The sequence below is a fragment of the Macaca mulatta genome, chromosome 13, assembly GCF_049350105.2.
Source record: "Macaca mulatta isolate MMU2019108-1 chromosome 13, T2T-MMU8v2.0, whole genome shotgun sequence".
NCBI lineage: Eukaryota > Metazoa > Chordata > Mammalia > Primates > Cercopithecidae > Macaca > Macaca mulatta.
Genome location: NC_133418.1, coordinates 14,138,548 through 14,164,180, shown reverse-complemented (window position 1 = coordinate 14,164,180; position 25,633 = coordinate 14,138,548). Strand labels below are relative to the sequence as shown.

At 46.0% G+C, this 25,633-nt stretch overlaps 1 protein-coding gene across 5 annotated transcripts in view; it reads right to left on the bottom strand.

The window, feature by feature from the left end:
* The window catches only part of ECRG4 (ECRG4 augurin precursor), a 43,338-nt gene that overhangs the window by 10,221 nt on the left and 7,484 nt on the right, over nucleotides 1–25,633 (bottom strand). For 2 of the 5 annotated variants that reach the window (XM_077958585.1, XM_077958587.1), the window contains 2 exons: nucleotides 24,718–25,112; nucleotides 22,352–22,545 (listed from right to left, as the gene is read on the bottom strand). In XM_077958585.1, coding sequence (XP_077814711.1) covers nucleotides 22,352–22,409 — 58 coding nt within the window. In that variant the 5' untranslated portion in view covers nucleotides 22,410–22,545; nucleotides 24,718–25,112. 5 annotated transcript variants of the gene reach the window in all.

The following is a 25,633-nucleotide window of genomic DNA, read 5'->3' as shown; positions in this document are numbered from 1 at the left end:
GGCTAATTTTGTATTTTTAGGAGAGATGGGGTTTCCCCATGTTGTTCAGGCTGGTTTCGAACTCCCGACCTCAGGTGATCTGACCCCCTCAGCCTCCCAAAGTGCTGGGATTACAGGTATGAGCCACCAAGGCCGGCCCAGATGTGCTTCTTAAAATGGCAAGAACAAAGAGCGGGAGGCAGGTAAACCATACAATTGGAAATGACTGACTAGCTTCGCCTGTGATTCTAATGTGGAACAGTAATTCCCCCCACCTGGACAAACCCCACTACCTCTCCTGCTGTTCTAGCAACCCCGGGGCTCCTACTGAATGTCCCCTGCCTCTTCTAACCTGGAGTTTAGCTTCCATACCTGTTTTGAAAGAGCAAAATACAGAAACTGAGCAATCGAGTGAGCCTACCTTTTACATTAGGCAGTGCCCAGCTGCTTTGCAGTGGGACAGAGCCAGTCTCAGGCTCTTGGGCAAGTCAGTTCACACACCAGTAACTCTGAGGTCACAATGCCTGCTTCCCCAAGATGTAAGCTTCAAAGGCAGTCATGTGTACCTAAGGCCACTTGTGAACCATAAAGGCTCCTCCTACCCACTGAAGGTGGTAACTCAGGACAAACCACAGTTTCAGATTATGGTTCCTACAGTGGGGCCTGTGGAGCCCAGCGGTCAGATGTCGGAGTACCCATCATTTGGGTGTGCCTGTGAATGCACGTTTTACAGAGAGCGAGCGGGGAATTTTCAGAGTTTTCAACCGATTCGCTGGGAGCTCCGCGAAGCAGAAAAAAGTAAGCATTACTCCTTTAAGAGCCTTTCCCCTCTCTGGGGTGTGAGGCCTGCGCCCAGCTTTGCAAATTGCAACTTGACCCAGCGGGGAAGCGCAGGTGAACTCTGTTGCCAAGCGACTGCCTGGAAGGGAATCGCCGTGATGGTGCTATTTGCCTCCTCTGGGTTACCAGCTGCGTAAAACTCCCACAACCCCTTTGCCCCTTACGTTAAGACTCGAAACACAACTTGCCCATCCTTCGGATGCCTGGCCCTCCTTTCCCAAGGTTGCCCGGGAGATCTGAGACCCTCCCCTTGACCCAGGTACTCCCTCCACCCGCACAAGCGCACAACTTCGCACTCGTGCGAGTGCAAAACCCTGGACCCGGTCCCCTACCACCCCCTTGGCCCTGCCTAGGCTAAGGATGGGTCCCTACGCCGCCACCCCATCACTGATCGCTCTCTCCGGGCACCCTGGAAGCCCCACGCGGGGCTAACCCTTGGTGCCGCTATCAATCAGCCTGGCATTGCCCCGCTCACCTGGGCCCCAGCACAGGAGCAGGAGCAGCGCCAGCCCGGTCAGGGCCAGGACAGCGGGCCGCGCTGGGGAGGCGGCCATGGCAGCGGGGCGCGAGCAGGAGGGCGAGGGGCGCACTTCGAGCCGCTGCGCGGGAGAACTGGGCGCTGGAGAGGGGTGCGAGCTCGCAGGCGCGGCCGCGGGTTATCCCTGCGTCGCCGCCGGGGCGGGACCTAGCGGGTGGGCGCCGCGCCAAACCGCTGAGGGCCAAGCGGCTGCGCCCAGCGCTCTCCCGCCCCTGCCCCAAATGGAACGCAGCGCCTGGGCTCCAAGGCCAGGGATGCTCGGCCACTGAGAATCGCCAGCGGCTGGGCGCCGCGTGGCCAGCGCTGCCCGCAGCGAAAGCGGTGAGGACAAGCTGGGTTCCGGAGACCCAGGGAAGGGCAGAAGGCATCGGGAGAAGCGACGAGGCCCCCTGGCCACCCAGAGGGAGGACTTGCCGGATCCCAGCGCTGGGGTCTATCCTTGGCTCCCCCACTTTCTCCGTCCACCCCAGCTGCGCCACTGTTCCCCTTACTCATCGCCCCTTCCTTCCCCATCTCCCTCCCCCCACTGCTTGGGGGCCTTGCTTCTGCCTGGTTTGTAAAGTGAGCTTTGGAATTTCCTTAGTTCAGAGCTGCTCTTAAGGATGCCTTAGGCGGGGCTGTTTTTTGCGATATTTTGAAAGACTCCACAGTCTGGGTTCAGAGCTGCAGTCCAGGAAATCGTCTCACCCAAACTTTTCCAATAGAAAAGCCTTTGAGAAACCAGGAACCTGGTGCCCTGCAGCTGTGAACAAAACCACTGCTTCCCGTTGCCCGCTCTGTAATCCCGGCACACTTCAGCGACGTTAAGGTGAGGCCCAAGGGAAAGGCAGAACTGCATCCCAGTAACGGGCCTGTTCAAACGTAGAGGACACGTAAAAGGCGGGGTAGTGAACAAAAACTAGAACAACTTTATCCCAACGGACTCTGAACGGGTCACCTAATTATTCTTTCCAGGCCTGGGCTACAAAAGGATGGTGATGTGAGATTACCTCTCCTGTCTTCCCAGATCCGCCCTGAACTGAGCTGATTACCTCTTTCCTTCACCAAGGTTCTCACTCCCTCCCCTTCCCCCACTCCCCGCCCTGCCGAGATGGAGTTTCACTCTTGTTGCCCAGGCTGGAGTGCAGTGACCTGATCTCACTCAGTACAACCTCCACCTCCTGGGTTCAAGCGATTCTCCTGCCTCAGCCTCCTGAGTAGCTGGGATTACAGGCATGCACGAAGAGACCCGGCTAATTTTGTATTTTTAGTAGAAAAGGGATTTCACCATGTTGGCCAGGCTGGTCTTGAACTCCTGACCTCAGGTGATTCACTGGCCTTGGCCTCCCAAAGTGTTGGGATTACTTACAGGTATGAGCCACCGCACCCAGTCGGTTTTTTTTTTAATATACCTTCCAGTGGTAAGTGCTTACTGTCCCTCCACATAATTAGCTCTCCATGCAATGCAGCTGAATTTCTCCAGCAGGAAGGAGAAAGAAGTCTTCTAACATTGAGCTAGTAAAGGCAGATGGTGGCCGACCACAGAAAAAAGTGCTAAGTGGGTCTGAGAGTTAAATAGTGATACAGCCCAAGGTGTCAGAGAGAATCAGAAGGATAATGTTACACATCAAGTTATCTTGGAGAAGTGCTTCTAAAGCCTTGAGGAAACTGTAGAATAGGGGATAGGAGTTTTAAAAGTAACTAGGCATGTATTTACTTTTGCCTGAGGACAAGAAATGTATCATTACAAAGAAAAATCAAAGCACATGAAAAGCCAATGTTCTGTTTGGATTGGTTTAGAACATAATGTTTAAACATAATGGCTATAATCTCTTATTTATCTTGTGGAGATCGTCCCCCCTTACCCCAAATTGCTACCAGTATCTGCTTCTAATATGACATTCAAATTCTCTTCACTTAAGGGGGGTCATGGTGGTTCACGCCTGTAATTCCCGAACTTTGGGAGGCTGAGGAGGGCAGATCACTTGAGGTCAGGAGTTCGAGACCAGCCTGGCCAACATGGTGAAACCCCCTCTCTACAAAAATACAAAAATTAGCGAGGCATGGTGGCACATGCCTGTAGTCCCAGCTACTTGGGAGGCTGAGGCAGGATAATCACTTGAACCCAGGAGGCGGAGGTTGCAGTGAGCTGAGATCGTGCCACTCCACTCCAGCCTGGGTGACAAAAAGAGACACTATCTCAAAAAAAAAAAAAAAATCTTCACTTAATCGGGATATGATCAGAGAGGGTTCGGTAGCATGGAGCCTCTCACTCTGCCTTCAGAGGGGCGGCTGAACTCATGTGTTCAGCCTGGAGACACTATGTCAGTTCTTACGCTGGTATCTAAGATCCTTTTCATCTATTTGTTCAACGATATTTACTTATTATCTTAGTCCATTTGGGCCGCTAAACAAAATACTATAAACTGGGTAGCTTATAAACAACAGAAATGGATTTCACACAGTTCTGGAGGCTGGAAATCCAAGACTTAGGCCCCAGCAGATTTGGTGTCTGGTCAGGTCCTGCTTCCTGCTTCCTAGATGGCACCTTCTTGCTGTGTCCTCATATGGTAGAAGGGGTGAGGGAGCTCTCTGAGGCTCTTTTATGAGGTCGCTAATCCCACTCATGAGGGATCCATCCTCTTTACCTGATCATCTCCCAAAGGCCCCACCTCCCAACACCTCACTTTAGGAATTAGGATTTAATGTATGAATTTAGGGGAGACACAAAAATTCGGTTTGTAGCACTTACAAAATGCTAACTACATTCGAGACACTATCAAAGGTCCTTTTCTTACCAGTCACTTAAATTTGTCATCCCTTTCATGTGCAAGACCCTCCTTTCTCCCTCTGCTACGTCTGGTCTGATTTTTCATTCCAGTGTTTCTCAAACTTAGTCTGAAAATCCCAAGGGGCTTGTTAGTGCGGATTGCTGGATCACATCCCTGGAATTTTGTAGGTCTTGGGTGGGGCCCAGATGTCTCCATTTTGTTTTTATTGGCTCCTAGAGGATGCTGATATCAGTGGTCCTCAGACTGCACTTTGAATAACTCAGCTCATTCAGCTCTCCACCGAAACTCACCAGCTTCCCAAAGTCTCTCCCCGGCCTCACTCAGTTTAATAATACACATTTTCTCTCCCTTGATATACCATATACCAAATGAACCCCAGGGCCTTCGTTTCTGCCATGTGGCAGTAGCTAAGGACACGGGCTTTGGGTTCCAGTTCTTTCTGCATTATGCACAAACTGTGTAATTAGATCACCTGTCCTCTCTAGGCCAGAGGTAATATGGGGGCAATATTATCTGTCACACTGGGGTAAGGGATCACACGCACAGAGCCTGGTACACAGTAAGCACTCAACAAATGTTAGAAATTATTTTCAGTACCAAACTCCCTCTGGCCTCTGAGCTCCCCACCCAGTGCTCTTATACCTCTCTGCTCCTCCTTCCCTTGGCCAGGAGCTCTCATTGTGGATGACCCCAATCCATTCCATATATCGTTGTCACACATTGTCAGACTGACCTTCTCAAACGCAGTCCAGACACAGCATCCCCTTCCTCCACGTGCCTCAGGGGCCTCAGTGGTCCTCCCTCTGTGGCTTCCAGTTCACAGATACCTGGCCATAGCGGATAGAGGACTGTAGGAAGTGCCACCACCCTGTGAGTGTGCCATGAGCCGAATGCACACTGGGGAAAGTGGGGAACATCTAAGACGGAGCTGCCTTTGATTATGAGAGGCCTCAGAGGGACCAACCACAGCAGGGTCGTGTCCAGCTTTACTCTGCTTCCGAGGAGCCAGCAGTAAGAGAGATTTGACAGCCGAGTGGGCTTCATTTTGACATTGCTAAATGTTTTAGGTGTGAAAATGGTATTGTATTTGCAATTTTAAAGCCCTGTCTGTTAGAACTATATACTGAAGTATTTATGGGTAAAATGATACAAGGGATGGGATTTCACTTAAAATAGTTCAGGAGAAAGATTGGCAAACAGAGATCATTCTTTTGCCAGGAAATCACTTACACAGTCCTTGACTCCCAATTATTATATGTTCGGGAGCTATGGTCTGAATGTTTCTGTCCTCCCAAAATTTATCTGTTGAAACTCGTGCCCCCAAGGTAATGGTATTAGAGGTGGGGTCTTTAGGAGGTGATAGGGTCATGAGGGCAGAGCCTTCATGAAAGGGATTAGTACCCTTTAAAAAGGGTCCCCTAGTGAGCTCCCTCTTTCCTTCCAACATGTGAGAACACAGTGAGAAGGCGCCATCTACGAACCAGGAAGTGAGCCCCCACCAGACACCAAATCTGCTGGTGCCTCCATCTTGGACTTCCAGTCTCCACAATTGTGGGAAATCCATTTCTGTTGTTTATAAGGCACCTGGTCATGGTATTTTGTTATAGCAGCCCAAACAGACTGAGACAACAGGGGATTATTACGCTGTTCTCTGTTTGTACATCTTTATACATTTTTATAATAAAAACTTAAAATATAGACTCTTAGTGGCACTTCATTAACTATACATATGTAAGAATACATAACATATACAGAGACCTTCAGACTCTCTATTTAGCCCTTAAACATGTACAGCAGTGATTTTCTTTTCTTATGCTTCCTATAGTTTTCCTAATCTCCCCAAAACTCAAAATACGTGTATCTATTATCTGCATCTTCATAGGTTCATAGCTTTACCTACAACATTCCCAGTCTCTGGGATGCCTTTGGGCCCTTATCTCTGTTACTCAAAACCCTACTGTTCCGGTTACCAATCACTGCTTCAAAATTGACCCCAGATTTAGAGGCTTAGAGAACCACCATCATTTTATTATGCTCACAATCCTGGAGATTAGGAATTTAAGAAGGGCTCAAGTCAGCAGTTCTTCTGCTCCATGTGGTATTGATGGAGATCATCAATGATACTCAGCTGGCAGATGGGCTGGACTTGAGAGTCCCAGATAGCTCCGCTCACCTGTGTGGCACCTTGGGCAGGATGGCTGGAAGGCTTGACTCAGCTGAGATTGTCAACTAAAGTGCCTATATGTGGCCTCTCCAGCATGATGGCTTAGGATGCCAGAGAGAGTATTCCAAGATCAGATATTCCAAAAGACAGGAAGAGGAAGCTGCCAGTATCTTTAGGTCTTGGCCTGGTGATTGACACAAATCAATGCCATTGTGTTCTATTGGTCAAAGCAGTTCACAAAACCTACAGGCATTCAGGAGGAGGGGTATAGATTCTATTTCTTAAGAGGAGGATGTCAAAGGATTTGTGCACATCCTTCATCTGCCACATTTACCCACCTTTCAAGGCCAAGCTCTGATTCTACCTCCTTCAGGGGCTTTCCCTGCTTCTCTATTCTAGCCAGGACCACATTTTCTTTCTTTCTTTTTCAAAAGAAAGTGTGGTCCTGGCCCAAAAACCTTCTGCTCCCCTGAATGTTCTCCTATTCTACCTTAGATGTATTTGGGTGTCGTATTTCTCTTTTCTCCCTTGGATTTTAATGTTTTGGCTCCTCAATTTGTTTGTTCTCTTTTTGAATTACCTCATAGAACCAAACACCCTGTATTTAGCTGATGAGGGAATAAATGTCATCTAAAAGTGGGTCTATGATTACACAGATCATATATAAATGAGGTTGTTTCATATGACCCTGCTTTTGTTTTCTTAAGTTTGATATTAGGAAAGTATGTGGTACATATAACAACAGCTCACAGCAGCAGCCAGGAACAGTGACAAGGAAGGTTCACTACAGAGAGAGCGCCCGCCCAAGGCCAGCCCGAAACCTGCCTAAACAACGGGCCAGCAACCACAGGGTTAGCATTCATGCTCAGTGGTGGGTCCTCAACCCTCCTTTCCTGTTTATTAAGCAACTTTCCATGTTGGAATTTTAATAACTTGTGCCATTTGCCATTTGAAATAACTAACTGAAGCCAAAGTCAGGGAAAGGGGGAAAGTTTCCTTTCAGTCTAAAAAAAAAATATTGAGAAGCACAAAGTTCTTATTATGTAAGGCTGTAGTTCACAGAAGGGTTCTGTGAGAGGGATTGGCAAAGAGGTGCCCAGGACCCCACGGGTAGACATGGCCCCTGAGTGACTGTGCCCAGGACCTCATGGGGAGGGGTGGCCCATGAGTGAGTATGAACATAAATTACCAGCCAGGGGACCTGGACAGAGCCAAAGAAGTTGTGAGATAAATGGCCACCGCATCTGTAAGGGTCCTCTGGTCAAATGAGATGACACTATTCAAACAGATTAACACATTGAATGAGGCCAGTTTCTAGTCTCTTTCAAACTTTAAGTTTCAGCATTTTAACTAAAAAGGTACTGAAAATCTGATGAGACTAGGAAGACATTATCCAGCCAGGCATGATTGAAGAGTGGCACAGATTGCCTCATTAAGACACTTCCCACATACATTTCCTGATTTCCTTTGCCTTGTGGGGTAGAGGCCCAAGGTGGACTCCTTCATCTAAAACTCAGAGCAGCACTCAACCAACTGGACACAAATCATAGGTTCACGACAGGAGCTTATAGCTCCATGGGTGGTGGGCATCAGCCTTTGGACACCCAAGACCAAAAGCCAGATGCCTGCTGTCAAAGATGGGTCCCATGATTCACCAGCCTGCAGTCTGATTAGCCAGGAACCGGGCAAGATCAGCCTGCAACCTGGCACCAGGGCAGCAGGCAGAGAAAAAAAGACCCCACAGGGGTCAGCTAAGTAATTTCTTGCCTGTCAAATGACCAAACCAGTCCCTTCAGCTTTGACAGGTATCTTCAATCCCCCAAGTAGTGGGAAAGGGTTCTCATAGACACACTGCTCCTGACGGTCTTGGAGAATCATTGCTGGGGCCCTTCTCAGCTCTGTGCAGGGCCAAGTCATTAGAGCCAGTTCTCCAACTAAGTGTAGACTACACCCACAACAAGCCACAGAGCTACCCCCTAGACAGCTTTTGTTTTTCATTCTTTTAAAAAATGTTCTTGGGCCGGGCGCGGTGGCTCAAGCCTGTAATCCCAGCAATTTGGGAGGCCGAGACGGGTGGATCACAAGGTCAGGAGATCGAGACCATCCTGGCTAACACAGTGAAACCCCATCTCTACTAAAAAATACAAAAAACTAGCCAGGTGAGCTGGCGGGCGCCTGTGGTCCCAGCTACTCAGGAGGCTGAGGCAGGAGAATGGCGTGAACCCGGGAGGCGGAGCTTGCAGTGAGCTGAGATCAGGCCACTGCACTCCAGCCTGGGTGACAGAGCGAGACTCCGTCTCAAAAAAAAAAAAAATAAAATAAAATAAAATAAATAAATAAATAAATAAATAAATAATGTTCTTTTTGTGTGTTGTTTTGTAACATATTTAGCTTTGTTTACGTTGCTTATTTACATATTTATGTCTATTGTGCACAGGATTTTAAGTCTGCCAATGTAAATGCAACTTTATATGCAAGCGTGAATATGTAATGATCCTGTGGTTCCGGTGAACATGCAGTTGAACCCAGCTCCCGGCAAGTGCACATCAGCATTAGAGATTCGGTCCTTCTGTTAAGGCATTACATCACCAAGACACTTTGTTTAAATGAAAGTTTGATAAGATAGTGACAGTAACACAGCCACCAGTCATTGCGGAAAGGAGAAAGCAGCAAAGGCAACCTTATCTATATTAAGCATTTTATCCAACAATTGTCTAGGCACCCATGAGGTACTATGGCTGCCCCTGCTTAGGTAAAGCCTCTGGTATAAATGGTACTTTATGATTTCCAGAATTGACCTCCCTGGGTCCTGCAGAGTGGGCAGGAATAGAGGCTCCGTTTACAGATGAGGAACCTGAGGGCCAGGGGATGCTATTACCAGTCAGTAGTCTGTACCAGTGCCTAGGTTTTCTGACTTTCAGTCCCGGGCTCTTACCCTCTGCTCCAGCCATCTTTGCCTCTTCCAGAAGACAAGCTGTGCTGGGTGCTGTGCTTGGGAGGGTAGACTACGATGTACAACCATATAACCAAACCCACCAAATTCTGTCTCTCTTTCCATGGTTGTATAATGGAAAGCTACAGGTAGGTTAGGACATTGCTTGCTGTTTTTTGGTTTTAAACCATTAAATGACAACCATGTCAGAATGATATTGGTTAAAAGACCATAGAAAACCTGTGGTCAACCACAATTGGATTATCGGCCCAGAGTGAGTTAAGTGCCTATCTTGCCGTGTACATTGCAGGGTTTTTTCTGCCTTGCACATGCCCACTGGTGCTCTCCTTCCTATCTGCTTCCACCAGGGACTCCCTTCTCTTCCAATCTGTGCTTCCCCTCCTGGGTAACCTGCTCTTCAGCCTCCATGGAGCCAGCCAGGAGTGCACAGCTAATCCAAGTCCCTTCCTGGGGACACTCAGACCCATGCTAGTGACAGCGTTGCTCAATGTAGCTGAAGCTGTGCAAGGAAAGTCCAGGGCCTGTTGGTGGAAACTTGTGGAGAACACAGTCTGCAGGAAGAGAGAAGGATGACATCATGGAGGAAGTGGAAAGTTGAGAATGGGCATCCTAGGGACCTGGTTGGGCCCTGCTCGTGACTTTCTTGATCCTGTGTGAGATATCCCATGATCTTCCCAATGAATTAAATTAGTTGCTTGCTTAAATCAGTTGCTCAAATTAGTTCAATTTTAGTCCTTAAATTAGGACTTTGTCACTTAAGACACAAAGTGGCCTGATGCTCCAAAATTTCCACAGAGCCAGGCTACTCATCATTCAACACCTAGCTCGAAACAGTATAAAGATAATAGGGGCCATCCCACAGAGCTTTCTCTGTTACAGTTCATATCTTTGTACTTGGGCCAAACCCACTTTGAATTTCCTGTCTTACACCCACAGAGACTGGCATCTGGGAGGGTTCAGATACTTCGAATAGCATATAGACAGCAATGCTGGAACCTGACTGGGAGAAGTAAGAGCATTCATTTCCATTAATAAGAAGCAACAAGCCTCCTCGTTAAATGGCCGGGGCCACTGGATAATCTCAACATTAAGGCATTTTGTCCACATTAAGGGGCTCTCTTTCCACCAACTGTCCTCCCACCCCTCACCACACCCAGACCTGCATTGTCCAACTCAAGATCAGACTTGGTTGCAAAGAGAAGTCCTGTCTCCTTTAAGAGTTTACATCGAAGCAGCTCCTGTTGATTATACCAAGCATTTTGATTCCTTATATTGTTGCTTTTTATATGGAGTAAGTTATATTTTACATAGCATGAAAAAGAGCTGTAAGGCATTTAGATACTCTATGAGAATAGAAGAAAATTCCAGAGGATAAATGCTTCTTTACAAGCCCAAGTACCTCAATTAGTCAATCCTGCCCCACTATTGAGAGAACCTTAAAATAAATATCTTTGGGAGAATTTTAGAGAGGAAGACATTGGCTAGAATTTGCTCAGTTTAAAAGAATCGGCTTCAGTTTCATGAAAGCCTAACATCTGAATCAATTGAATGTTTAGTTGGCCCAAGATTAATTGTCAAACATCTCGATGAAAAGGACTGATTAAATACCACTGACTATGAATTTGAGTGAAATCAATCATTTATATAAAGCTTTGGCACAAATTGTTTTTCCAGATCAGCTTTCGTTTTTCATCAAAATTCCTGATGATGGCAAAAATGCAGAGCCCAGAGTAGACTTTAGTCATTCATATCGTGTTGCTGCATATCCAGTGATTATCACTGCCAACAAAACAAGGCCTTTCAATTTCCCCAGACATCAGACATGCAAATAGTTGAGAGATTATTTAAACATCAATTATTAAAGTTATCCAGGCTACGCTGTACAGACAAGTCCCTCACTCCAGCTCCGTGTGTCTAGAAAAGGGTGAATTTAAAGCTTGTTCATCAATATAATCAACGTTCATATCAAACAAGAATGGCAAAATCTATAGAGTTTCCAAGACTATGATTTTGAGCCTTCAGATGTACTATTAGAGTTGCCACTTTCATTCATAGAGAGTGTCTTTTGGTAAACTCAGTGGGCTCAGTGGTTCTCTGAATTTGGTACTATGCTGAAAGGGGCAGAGATGGAGATGGGAACAGAGAAGCTTCCATGAAGGGCAGTCCCCAGAATGACTCCCTTAGCTTCTTCATTCCTGTGCCTGAAATGCCAACAGGAAGCCCTTTCATTGGGTTTCTCCTCCCCTGAGGAACTAGGTGTGCTGGGGGCCACTATCAGTCATTATCCTTAAGATCAGTCCGGTTTTCTGAGGGTGAGACGGCAGCTGGGAGTAACTGGCATAGAGAATGGCTCAGCTTTGCTGAGGAGATGAGAAAGGTTGGAAAGAAAGGACATTGCCAGGCTCAGTTACAAGCTGTGTTGGGAAGTCTAACCCTCTGTGTGGAACTGGACAGCTGGATTCTGATAACAGGGAAGTGAGGAACAAAGAAGATTGTCAGAAGAAGAAAGCTGAGATGAGTGCGGGGCAGGGCGCCACCTGCTCTTCTCCTCTCCGGGACCAGCCCTGCTGAGATGCAGCTGAAGCACAAGATGATGCGGATGAAGATCAATGAATAAATACACACCAAGACAGGTGCGGTGCCTCACACCTGCAATCCCAGCACCTTAGGAGGCCAAGGCAGGAGAATCACTTGAGGCCAGGACATGGAGACCAGCCTGAGCAACATAGCAAGACTCAGTCTCTACAAAAAAAATTTTTTTAATTAGCTGGACATGGTTGTGCATGCCTGTAGCCCCATCTACTCAAGAGGCTGAGGCTACACTGAGCTATGATTACACCACTGCCCTCCAGCCTGAACAACAGAGTGAGACCCTCCCTCTAAAATAAACTAATTAGTTAGTTTTGAAAAACAAGTAAGAAAATACAGCCAACCCCGACCCTCATCAGCTTTAAACTAGAGAAATTGGAATGGAATGAGGTTGTACTGGGAGCCTAAAGGCAAAACCAAAAAATCCAACCAGCCAAACAAGCAAAAAAAAAACCCCAAACAAAAAACCAAAGCAGAAACCCAATGGAAGGAAAATGTGGGACAGAAATTTAAACAGTAAATAAGCATGAGGTGACAAGAGGCAGGTCATCCAAGCCTCAGTTATGAAATGAACCAGAACTGGATGGCAAACACGCTGACATCCCCTCCATGAGAACAGGTCCCAGCATGGTGAGGGCAGGGTGACCAACTTCAGCCAGAATCTTGTTATTGTGTGGATTTATTTCTTTTCTTTTCTTTTCTCTCTCTTTTTCTTTCTTTCTTTCTTTCCTTCTTTTCTTTCTTTCTTTCTTTCTTTCTTTCTTTCTTTCTTTCTTTCTTTCCTTTCTTTCTTTCTTCCTTTCTTTCCTTTCCTTTCCTTTTCTTTCTCTCTCTCTTTCTTTCTTTCTCTCTCTCTCTTTCTTTCTCTCTCTCTCTCCCCCCACCCCCTCCCTCCCTCTCCCTCCCTCCCTCCCTCCTTCCTTCCTTCCTTCCTTCCCTCCCTCCTTTTTTTTTTCTTTCTTTCGTTGAGACATAGTCTTGCTCTGTCACCCAGGCTGTAGTGCAATGGTATGCTGCAACCTTCGCCTCCTGGGTTCAGGCAATTTTCCTGCCTCCGCCTCCAGAGTAGCTGAGACTACAGGCGTGCGCTGCCATACCTGGCTAATTTTTGTATTTTTAGTAGAGACGGGGTTTCGTCATGTTGGCCAGGCTGGTCTCAAACTCCTGACCTCAAGTGATCTGCCTGCCTCTGCCTCCCAAAGTGCTGGTATTATAGGCATGAGCCACCGCACCCAACCCATTATTGTGCAGATTTTGTGTAGAAAGTATACTGCACTGGTATACAATCAAAATTCCATTATAAGCACATACACACACACACACACACACACACAAAAACACACAGAACAACAGCAACAAAACCTTAATGAGAAAACCTTATGTGATGGAAATTAAAACTATAGTGTTGGGAAGTAGCTCTAACTATATTGTAGAGATGCTCATCCCATAGTGTGTTAAAGATTTTAACAAAATTCTAACAAAGACATTATTTTGCACATTTATGTGTTTATACATCACAACTAATTAACAATATTTAATGCCCCATGGAGACTGGCATTGTGCTTTGCATGGGGTAGGATGTCAACCATTTCTCTGTCCTTAGGAATCAGACCATGGAGCTGTAGACACTGGCTCAAGCTATGGCACTTATGTGAGATCAATCGATCTATCTATCTATCTATCTATCTATCTATCTATCTATCTATCTGGCACTTATGTGACAGAGATATATATATGGCACTTAGGTGAGATATATATATATATATGGCACTTAGGTGAGAGAGAGAGAGAGAGAGAGAGAGAGAGAGAGAGATTTTTTTGAGATGGAGTCTTGCTCTGTCGCCCAGGCTGGAGTTCAGTGGCATGATCTCGGCTCACTGCAACCTCCGCCTCTCGGGTTCAAGTCATTTTCCTGCCTCAGCCTCCTGAGTAGCTGGGATTACAGTCATGCACCACCACGCCTGGCTAATTTTTTTTTTTTTTTTTTAGTAGAGGTTTCACCACATTGTTCAGGCTGGTCTTGAACTCCTGACTTCATGATCCACCCCACTCGGCCTCCCAAAGTGCTGGGATTACAGGCTTATGTGAGATTTTACAGGTACCTCTGCTTCCAGGCATGACGAAGTAACTGCTATCAGACAAGCTCTTCTGTCATAAAGAAGTAGAAAACTGGACATAACATGGGAGACAATTGTTTCCGGACATTGGACAATGACCAGCGTGGGACTGCTCCCTGACAGAAAGGAAATAAACGAGGGAGCCCCACATCCCTCTCACTTGCTGTTTGGAGGCATTTGTCAGACTGTGGACCAGGGAGGGGAACCCAAAAAGAGGGCAGCAATCTCACTGACATGAGGAGACGGAGCTTGGAGTTGGGTGAGGATGAAGTAGTCAGGATTTTCAGAACCAAGGACTGGAGAAGAGGGAGTTACAGAATGAAAGAGCTCAGGAATGTTGCATAGGGGTTCCCTTGAGTCTGTTGCTGAATACTAAGAATGTGCATGGAAGGCGAGCCTCCACGGGGCTGTGTGATATAAGGGAGATATAAGCTGAAGAACACCCCAACCTTGCACAAGGCTTAGAGACATCTGCCCTGATCAGCCAAAATGGAGAGAGATCACTGAATATTTGGAACACGCAACAGTGACCCAGATTGGTCAGGGCAGTTGGTAGAACTCAACTAAACTGGCATAAAGGCCACTCTGGACCCACAATAACAATCCTTAAAAACAAGACTTTGTTTTGAGGATTCTTTTATCAAACCGATCTGCAAGTAACTTAACTGGTTGCCAAAGCAGAACTCAATGCTTCTCAAAGGAAGACGATACAACCCAGACACTCAACAACACACACAAACAAAAACTGACATAATTCTTTCCCAGCAAGTAAGAATACTACAAGAAATATTAAAAGTTCTTCTGGCTTATTAAAAAAATGATTGTAGAGGGAAACTCAGATCATGAAAAAGGAATGGAAAGCATCAGAAATGGTAGATATGTGATTAAAGACTTTATTTTCTCTCTTTAAAACACTTTCTCACAAGAAAATGTTCGGTTTAACATGAAAATAACAATATCATGGGGCTTATATGTAGAAATAAAATGTCTGACAACCATAGTGCAGTGGGAGGGGAAATGAAAGTGTATTGTGGAAAGATTCTCATACTCCTTATGAAGTGGTGAATAGAGTCAACACCATCCCAATCAAAACTCTATAAGGCTTTTATGTAAAGATTGACAGCATAATTCTAAACTTGATAATGTAATGCAACTAATCCAGAATAATCAAAAAAAAAAAATTAAAAAGAAGGTGGGCCAGGTGTGGTGGCTAGTGCCTGTAATTCCAGCAATTTGGGAGGCCGAGGGGGATGGATCACCTGAAGTCAGGAGTTTGAGACCCGCCTGGCCAACATGGTGAAACCCTGTCTCTACTAAAAATACAAAAATTAGCCAGGTGTGGTGGCACGTGCCTGTAGTTCCAGCTACTCAGGAGGGTGAGGCCCAAGAATCACTAGATCCTGGGAGCTGGAGGTTGCAGTGAGATGAGACAGTGCCACTGAACTCCAGCCTGGGCAACAGAGTGAGACTCTGTCAAAAAAAAAAAAAAAAAAAAAAAAAAAAAGAAGGAAGTTGAAACTCCTAGCTGAGTTCAGGATGCATTACAAAGCTGTGTAAGCAAGACAGCATGGTACTGCTGTAAGAACAGACATGTAGATCAATGGAACAGAATGAGTGTTCCAGAAATAAACCAACATATAGATGTAGATTTTCAACAAAGAAAAGATAATTTGCCAGAGGAAAGAATCATTTTTTCAACAAATGGCTTTACAAAAACTAGTTATTCAGATGGGAAAACAATCAGCACATAAGTTATCTCGAATTCGATAAGAGTCTTTAAAAAGAAAAAAATTAAATTTTTTAGAAAAAACAGTAGGAGAAAATCTTCAGGACTTTTGGGCAGGGAAAAGATTTCTTAGGTGACAAAAAAACATTAACCATAAAGAAAAAATAATGACACACTGAATTCCATTTTAAAAAAACTGTCTATTCCTTAGAAGATATTAAGATTCCAAAAAAGGCTCCAAGATTAGGAGCAAAGGATATTGGATTGATGGCAGCGTTGACTGCCACAGAAAAATACAAACATAGAAGGCGGAAGCCACACCAATGGTCTAGACGGGTGGAAGCCAGGAGGAGGCCCCAGGAGAATCTTTGGGGTTCGTAGCCAGAACTGCCAAGGTGGTCCACTCCAGCATCACACACCCTGACATGAGCTAGGTTTTGGCAAAGAGTGTTTGTTACCACATCCAGCAGTGCCTGGGTCAGAGAGACGGAGCCACACCCAGAGTCTGACAGAGACTGCAAGGAACGGGTCACCCTAGCCCAGTGACCTGGCCTGGCTTTCTTCTGCTCTTCCTGAAAACAGTGTGTACCATAAACCCCAGCGGATTCCTCTGCCTCCCCTCCCCACTGGGCACAGAGGGGGTGACCAATCTAGCAGGGACTTCCAAGGGTCAAGTTGAGCCTACAACCAAGAATCATAAACAACTTGAAAGGGACCATCACCATGAGAGACAACAAACTTAACAGAAAATCTTACACCTAGGGAAACTGAGTTAATAGAACAAATAGAACAGTGCTTTAAAATAAATACAATTTATATCCTCAGAGTAATAAAGGAAGGGTTCAGACAAGAACTAATTAGATATATTGGAAATAAACTGCTGAGTAGTAAATTCATGTGTTAGAGGGTCAGGCTAAGGAATACTCCCAAAATGCAGTGCAAAGGGGTAAAGAGATAAAAGGTATGGGGGGAGAGGATCACTATGGTTATTATCATTATTACTACTATTATTATTACTTGAGACAGGGTCTCGCTCTGTCCCTGAGGCTGGAGTGCAGTGGTGCAATCATAGCTCTCACTACAGCCATGACACCCTGGGCTCAAGCAATGCTCCCACCTCAACCCCCAGTAACTGGGACTAGAGGTGTGCACCACTACACCTGGCTGATTTTTGTACTTTTTGTAGAGACTGGGTTTTACCATTTCGTTCAGGCTGGTCTCGAACTCCGGAGCTCAAGTGATCCACCAGCGTCAGCCTGCCAAAATGCTGAGATTATAGGAGCCACCATGCTCGGCTCCTACTATGTTTTTAATTGTCTGGACAGGAAGCAATGAGACTAACTGGGAGTCACTCCCAGACTAACTGGGAGTAGTGGTGGCAGGGATGGAGAGATGTGAATAGAGCTCAAAAGACAGGAGGTAGAATGGACAAGACTTGGTGACCGGTTGTAGAAAATAAGACAGAGAGCAGAGTGAGATGGTCTCTAGGTTTCCGGTTTAGCATCTGGGTGGATGGTGCCACATTCACACAGCAGGAGGTGACAGGAGTGGAGCTAGATGTGATGGCTCATTGAATTTGCATGGCTAGTGACCCCCAAGAGGAGCCGCCAATGGGCAGTTGGATATCTACTGGAGGGCCTGGAGCTCAGGAGAAAAAGTTGGCCAGAGGTGATCTGAGGAGATCTCTGACTCCAGATGTGGAGATGTTCACCCCGGGAGATGGTATGAAGATGTTCACCCTGGGAGATGGTGGCAAGTCTTCCGTCTAGAAGAGAACTTAGAAAACCACTGACATTTACAGAAACCTAGAAATGGGATGAAGATGAAGAGGGCTTGGTTCTAGTTCCGGTAAGGATGAATCATTAACTTACTAACTCTTCAATATGAAAGTGTCTATCCCTCTTTTCCTGAGAGGAAAAACCATGAACACCTTAATTACTAAAATGGACAGATCCATGAAGGAGTAGAGTGAGGACCCCAGAGACAGATTCCTACCACACTGTCCTCCGGCCAGAACCAGCAATTGTAATTCAACACTGTGCCAAGAAGACACTGCATTGCCAAATGGGCTGGCTCCCAGGTAAGCCACACTCCTCATTTATTGGCATATTTGGCATTCACGCCCGCTAAGTCGCATGGACAAGATGAGCTCGCAAGATTAGGGATGGCTTCATTACACATATCTGAGTTCCCAAGAGGGGGTGTGATGTGCGATGACACTAAGCTTTACCTTGTTTAGTGTAGGTGAAATACCCAATCGTAGATCATGTGTTTGAAGGCATATCCTAAAGTACATGGCAGGATATAAACATTAGTTATTGCTATTATGACACTTTATGTAAAGCAGAGACACCAACCATTTGTTTGATTAAATGAAGGGTCAACTTAATCTGGCTGCATAATTCATTGGATCATCAGTGAGACAGAGGGAGGGAGAAGGCACGAGAGAGGGGGAACGAAAAGAACTGAGGGTCTTCTAAGTGCCCACCCTGTCCCAGGCATGCAAAACCGTATTCTCTAGTTTACTTTCTACAGCCATTATGTGAAGCAGGCGCCATTATTTCTGTTTGACCCAAGAAGGGCCTGAGGCCCAGAGCCCCACAGTAGGGGACACATAAAAATGACCGCCAGGCCTTCCAACACCAAGCCTGCGTTTTTCCACTGTTGCATAAGGAATTTTGCTTTCAAATAGTTCCGTTTGAACTTTAAAATACTTTTGAACCTACTCTGAATTACACTAAACCTTTTTAATACCTTTCTGAAGCCTGGAAGGAAATTGTACCAGGGAAGTACAGTGGAGATGGCGGGAGACTAGTAAGTTATTATGAGGCAAACATCACTGTCCCCAATGATAATCAATCTATTGCAATCTCTGTGAAGTCCCAGGAGACTTCCCTCCCTCAGGCAAATGCAGCCTCCCAAAAGGTCACATTGCAATCGCGGGTGAGGAAAATGTCAGGCTGCTGCTAACACTGCGCTAAATCATTTTTGCAGTTTTTGTACGGAGAATGCCCAAGACTGCTGGAGAGCCAACGTGTGCCTCTCAGATAGTCATACACCTATCTTTAGTAGATTGTACAGAACACTGGCTGGAGCTGCATTTGTTCTTGAAGACTCATTTGACAGCAAATGATATGTGAGTCTACCCAGGGTTTCTAGGAGATCAGTTAAAATCAAGATAGAGCACAAATTGCAAAAAGTCATTAAATGGGTGCCCTTGGAATCTCCTCAGATGATAAATGGGAATAAGAGATTTCACAGTACAGGCTGGATTTTCTTTATATTCTCCCTTCCTATTTATTTGTGATTATTGTTACCACAATTGACTTTCATCTCCTCGTTTCCACCTCACTTGATTTTTGTACCATAGGGTTTATCCTGACAGCCCTATCTTTTCACTCTTCCTTTTCAATCTTGCATGACAACCTGTGATTTTGCATATTCATGCCTTTTTTTTTTTTTTTTTTTTTGAGACAGAGTCTCGCTCTGTCGCCCAGGCTGGAGCGCAGTGGCGCGATCTCGGCTCACTGCAAGCTCCCCCTCCCGGGTTCACGCCATTCTCCTGCCTCAGCCTCCTGAGTAGCTGGGACTACAGGCGCCCGCCACCGCACCTGGCTAATTTTTTGTATTTTTAGTAGAGACGGGGTTTCACTGTGGTCTCGATCTCCTGACCTTGTGATCCCGCCCACCTCGGCCTCCCAAAGTGCTGGGATTACAGGCGTGAGCCACCGCGCCCGGCCATTCACGCTTTTTAAAGTGCCTGATATCCACAAATCTGCCCGCTATCTCTGTATCCAAGGGCCAGGCTGTTTTCAGGTCAGTATCTTGGATCAAGCTTAGATGGCTTGGCCTTAGCATAGGAGATTCAGTGGCTGCTACAATCTCAGCAATCATAAAAGTTAAACAACAACAACAACAACAACAACAAAAAGAATGCATAAAGTCACCGTTGCAGCACATCAGGGATGGAGGTTTTAGAAGGTAGAAAGGCAGTCTCTCAGCGGAAAGAAGGCAGGACTGAATGTCAAGTAACAGAGTGCTTCTATTTCAGCTGCCTCCAGATGGTTGTCTCTGTGTGGACATGTCACAGGCCTTGTTCTCAATGGGCAGGGACAGCCTTTGTCCTCCGCCTCCCCAGCTCCCTCTCCCCTACTTCTAGGACAGTTCATGTTTCTCCTCTTACCAAACGTATCTTCTTTTTAAAGTGCTCTCATTTCCATATGAGAATAATTCCCTAACATCTGTCCCAAGGAGTCTATCAGTGGTCAAGGCTAATGTCAGAGGGTGTGTCTTTGTGAGTTTATGCTCATTTAAAGTTTGCTAATTCAAAGATTAGATTAGTGGTTTTTTTTTTTTTTGAGATAAAGTCTCACACTGTTGCCTGGGCTGGTGTGCAGTGGCACAATCTCCACCCACCGCAAGCTCCACCTCCCGGGTTCAAATGATTCTCCTGCCTCAGCCTCCCAAGTAGCTGGGACTGCAGGTGCATGCCACCATGCCCTGCTAATTTTTGTATTTTTAGTAGAGACGGGGTTTCACTATATTGGCCAGGCTGGTCTCAAACTCCTGACCTCATGATCTGCCCGCCTCAGGCTCCCAAAATGCTGGGATTACAGGCATGAGCCACCACACCCGGCCACATTAGATTAGCTTTTTAAGCCTATAATTCAAGAAAAAAAAAATCAGAATTTCAGAGAAACCATTAAGTAACATCCCTTTCCTTGTCTGGGTACGAGATGACACGAGAGACAGACACAGGAGACAGACATACGGAGATCAAAATATCATCCTCGTTACAGATAAATGTGAAGTCGGAGAAGAGGGGTTGGGGAAAACGAGTGGGCTGGTAATCCTGAAACCTGGGTGGGGTTCGCCCACCCGTTACGGGCTTCACTGGCAAAGTACAGGCCTGCCTCATGTGGGTCTGAAGAAGTCTTCCCCTTCCCAGGAGAGGCGAGGGTAAAGACAAGAGATCAGGGAGGGCAAAGGAGGAGGCCACAAGTGTATCCTTGCAGTAAACGGAGAGGGTGCTCACAAAAGCGCATGGAGGTATACCAAGAACTAACAAAATACAGAACCACATAGCTGAATCTGGTTAACATTACTGCAGGGGCTCTCAACTCTTCTCAGGCCAGGTTTATAAAAACATCAGCTATCTAAAAAATACCCTTAACCTTGGAAGAAATAAGAAAGAAAGGCGCTTGAAACAGTGAAAACCTGGAATGAGTACCAATATGGGCAAGTGGATGATGAAGGATTCACTAACCGAGTTAGAGGAGAGAGGCTGAAGCAGCTGGGCAGCTTTCTCTAAGAAAGCGGAGGCCAGATGGCTGCCTTCCAATAGGTGAAGATGCCTGGAAGACACCGTCATGCTCAACTTCTGTGGCTAGAAGTGGGACTACTAGGGGATGGTTACAAGGACACAGACTTCAGGTCAATGTATAAAATGGGATCACTGGAAAAAGAATAAACTTCCTATTCCAGAAAAAGATTGTGCTGAGACTAAGTGACCGCTCTCAGGAATGCTGCAGAAGGTTCTACTGAGCCATGGGGGTGGTTAGACTAGAGTAGTCATTCTCAAACTTTTTGGTTTTGGGACCTCTTTACGCTCTTAATTATCGAGAAGCCCAAAGAGCCTCTTACTTATCTATACTTACCATATTCAAAATTAAAACTGATTTTTTTTTTTTTTTTGAGACAGAGACTTACTCTGTCACCCAGGCTGGAGTGCAGTGGCGTGATCTCGGCTCATTGCAACCTCTGCCTCCCGGGTTCAAGCAATTCTCATGCCTCAGTCTCCTGAGTAGCTGGGATTATAGCCATGCACCATCATGCCCGGCTAGTTTTTGTATTTTTAGTAGAGACAGAGTTTCACCATGTTGGCCAGGCTGGTCTTAAACTCCTGACCTTATGTGATCCGCCCGCCTTGGCCTCCCAAAGTTCTGGCATTACAGGCGTGAGCCACCATGCCTGGCCCAAAACTGAGATATTTAATTAAAGTATTTGTGAATTCATTTAAAGCAATAAAGTATCTTGAATATCTGGTTCAACAGAAGCCAAGTAGATTCTCATCTCTCCTTCCACATTCCATCTGTTGTTTTAGCTGAAGTGCATGAAAAAATCCATCCGTACTAGCTATGTAGTTGGTATAGGGAAGAGTATTTTAGATACTCCTTTCCAGACAATTGTGGATATTCTTTGATACGACACCAAAGCTTAAAAGTGGTAATTTCTTAAATGTTACTTGGAATGAGAAATTTCAAACTGTATCAATAACTTTTCATATGTCACATTAAATCCATAAACCCACCTCACACTTTGAATAGATCTTTTACCCATTCATGATTTGGTAACATCATGCTTAGTATTATCATAAGAATAGCTCAGTTTTGCAGATCCCTAAGGGTCTGTGCATCTCTGTGGGGGGCTACAGATATTTCTTTGAGGGTCACTGTCAAAGAGCCCTCATGGGGCTCCAGGAGTTCACTCTGCAGAAGAGGCAGAGCTAATGTCAGGTTTATTGCAAGGAAGAGAGATGCACTCAGACTCAAACTAGCTCAAGAGATATGGGAGTTAGCTGAAGTTTACTCCAGAGAAGCTCTTAGAATTCAGGGACATGAAAAATAGGCCGCCCTAGGCTGGAACTGAACTCAGGATTGAAGCTACTCCCTTACCTTGAATGAAATCACGTGGCCTGTCTTCTCTGCCCACATCTGTTTCATTCTTCTGCATCTCTCCCGGCAAAGTGGTGGCTTCTCCACTCCACCGTAGCTCTGGTGTCAAGGTGGCTTTGATTTACCCAATTCTAGGAGACCTCGGGTCAAGCAATCATCTTCTCTCAGTATTTCATGTTCTTGATTCCAAACTCCTGAGAGAGAGAATCTGATTAGCTCAACCTGATTCGTGACTGAGTCATGGGTCAACCCCTAGTCCCACTACACTGGGTTACCAGGTACAAACACGGCCCCCAACAGACAACTCAAGATGTGTCTCCTCTATGAGGCCTTCGAAATGTGTGTAAAATAAAGTAAAAGCTGAAAATGTAGGAAGACAGAGAAAGCAATAAAAAGTGACATGTTATAGCAGAAATAGAAGAGAGGAAAAACCCAGTAGTGTTCATCACGGCTATCTTGTGTTAATTAACATTTAGTGGTAGCAATAATAATAGGTGGTGTTTATGGAGAACCTATTTTGTGGCAGGCATTAAACTTGGAACACACTTTCCTCATTAAAAGTGAAAAATAACCCAAATCACAGGCTCTATTTTTATCCCTAATTTAGCACAACAGTTAAGAGTCTGGGCTTTGGAGCCGAACCATTGGATTTTGTGTAGTTGGATGACTTTGGGTGAGTTCTTCAACTTTTCTTTGGCTCATTTCTTTCACTCTTTTTCTCAGGGTGAAATACCCTCTGATGAAAAGAAAGTGGAGTGTAAGTGGTGGGGCCGAGGGCAGACAGTCTAGATTTCCTACCTGACTCTCAAATGCAGACAGTAAAGATCAGAGGAGAGCAAGAGGGAAACCTGTGCTTGTTATGGACACGGTACGTTGGAGCAGATCGGAGCTCCGGCCAAGGCTATTGGGTTCAAATCCCAGCCGTGCCATTTTCTAGCAGCTGACCTTGGGCAAGTTTCTTAAAAACTGTTGGCCGGGTGCCGTGGCTTACGCCTGTAATCCCAACACTTTGGGAGGCTGAGGCAGGCGGATTGCCTGAGCTCAGGAGTTCGTGACCAGACTAGGCAACATGGTGAAACCTCGTCTCTACTAAAAAAAAAAATACAAAAAAATTAGCCGGGCATGGCAGTGTGCGCCTGTAGTCCTAGCTACATGGGAGGCTGAGGCAGGAGACTTGCTTGAACCCAGGAGGTGGAGGTTGCAGTGAGCCGAGATCGTGCCACGGCACTCCAGCCTGGGTGACAGAGCGAGACTCTGTCTCAAACAAACAAACAAACAAACAAAAAACTGTTTCCTCATCTACAAAATGAGGGAAATTGGCCTTCCTCATGGAGTTTCTGGGCGATGACATGAAGTGACAGAAGTGACATCAATTTCACATCTATGTCTGCTGCTAGTGAGGGTGACCTGTGATCAGAGCTTTCTGTGATCAAAGCAAGCCTGGTGCACACGCCACAGGTGTGCTCATCCAGTCTCAAAGTGCACTAGAATATGACACACATCCTTCTCTCTCACACTTTTCTTCCCCAGGTACAGGAGCCTTGACATTCTAAGACCTGTTTCAAATGTCAATTGAAGAGCATAAAGCCTATAAAATACTACATGTTATTAAACAGAAATGCTGCCTAAATATGAACTTTAACTGCAAGAACTTTTCTATTTCCCTTTTAATAGACAATTTCTAATGCTGTTCCCCTTGGTGCTCCTCAGAAAGAAGCCAGAGCTGGGCGCAGGGCCATCCACAAGCAAACATTCTCCAAGATGTGCCATGAAGCAGTCTTGCCCTTGCTCCCACCCCAAGACGCTGTTTTTGCCTTTCTTGCTCTTTTTTTCTTTTTGTTTTTGATGGAGTCTTGCTCTGTTGCCCAGGCTGGAGTGCAGTGGCGTGATCTCGGTTCACTGCAACCTCTGCCTCCTGGGTTCAAGCAATTCTCCTGCCTCAGCCTCCCGAGCAGCTGGGACTACAGGTGTGTGCCACCACACACAGTTAATTTTTGTAGTTTTAGTACAGATGGGGTTTCACCATATTGGCCAGGCTGGTCTCAAACTCCCAACCTCATGATCCACCTGCCTCAGCCTCCCAAAGTGCTGGGATTACAGGCGTGACCCACTGCACCTGGCGCTTTCTTGCTCTTAAGATAGTTCTCTGATCACCTAGATCTTGTTAGACTCTTAACAGGCCAAGTTCCCACAATCAGGTAAAAAGCCCCCCATCTGCAAGGTGGGTGAGTCCAGGTGACTCAACCAACACCTCTAACAGTCTGTTGTGGCAAATGGATTTTGTCCTCTGCTTTGCAGAATGTGGCCAACTCTGTCAGTGTTTGAGACACACGTCCCCCTAGGAAGCCCATATGTTACCATTTTACCTTTGAGATCAGTTTGCTTGCTGGCCTCTGTCCCAGTGCCTGGACTGCAAAAAAGACCACGTCTGACCAATGACAAGCTGCTCTCTATCCAACTCCTTGGATAGATTCAAGTCTCTTTGAATCAGGACAAGCAGTGACTGGCGGGTGGGGAGACGTGTTTGAAACCCTTAGGCTCAACAGGCTTGAATGGCGAAGTCTTCTGAAAAGCAGTCTTCATCCAGCATGATGCTTCTGTGCCAACTCCTTTTCTAAATGTCTCCAAAAGCATTCGAGAACCCTGGCTAAGGAGAGAGGTGGAGGTGACCGCAATGTCAGAGAGCGTGGTTCCCTGGGGACAGCGATGGTAAGCAGATGTCCTGGCAATTTCTGAGCAGCAGTGATTCAATTCCTGCAAACTGACGGAGTGATGAACAACAGGTTAGCGAGGGAGGCACTGGAGTAATTCCTTGCAGGTGTCCAGCAGAGAGTGAGTCGTTATTTTCAGCAAAGGAAATGGACTCCGGGGATGTGCTGAGAGAGCAGAGGGGCAGGGCTTGAGAAAACAGGAGACAGGGCCTCGGATTCCGGGTTTGAGTCCCAAATCCCCTACCCACTAGCAACGGACAGTGGCAAAGACTGTTTCTTCATCTGTAAAATGGGTACACCACTACTACTACCACTACTTCCTTGCTTATTTCACAGGATTGTGGAGAGAAAGTGGGTTATAGGAAAATGTGTTGGACAAACTCATATGATTTCTGATTTCTCCCATGGCCTCTTGCTGCTTTTGCTGTGTGTGTGAAAGTGTGTGTGTGAGAGTGAGAGAGAGAGAGAATGAGAGAGAGAGAGAGAACGAGAGAGAGAGAGAGAGAGAGAGAGAGAGTTTCCTGTGGCTGCTAACAAATTACCACAAACTTGGTAGCACAAAACATCTCCT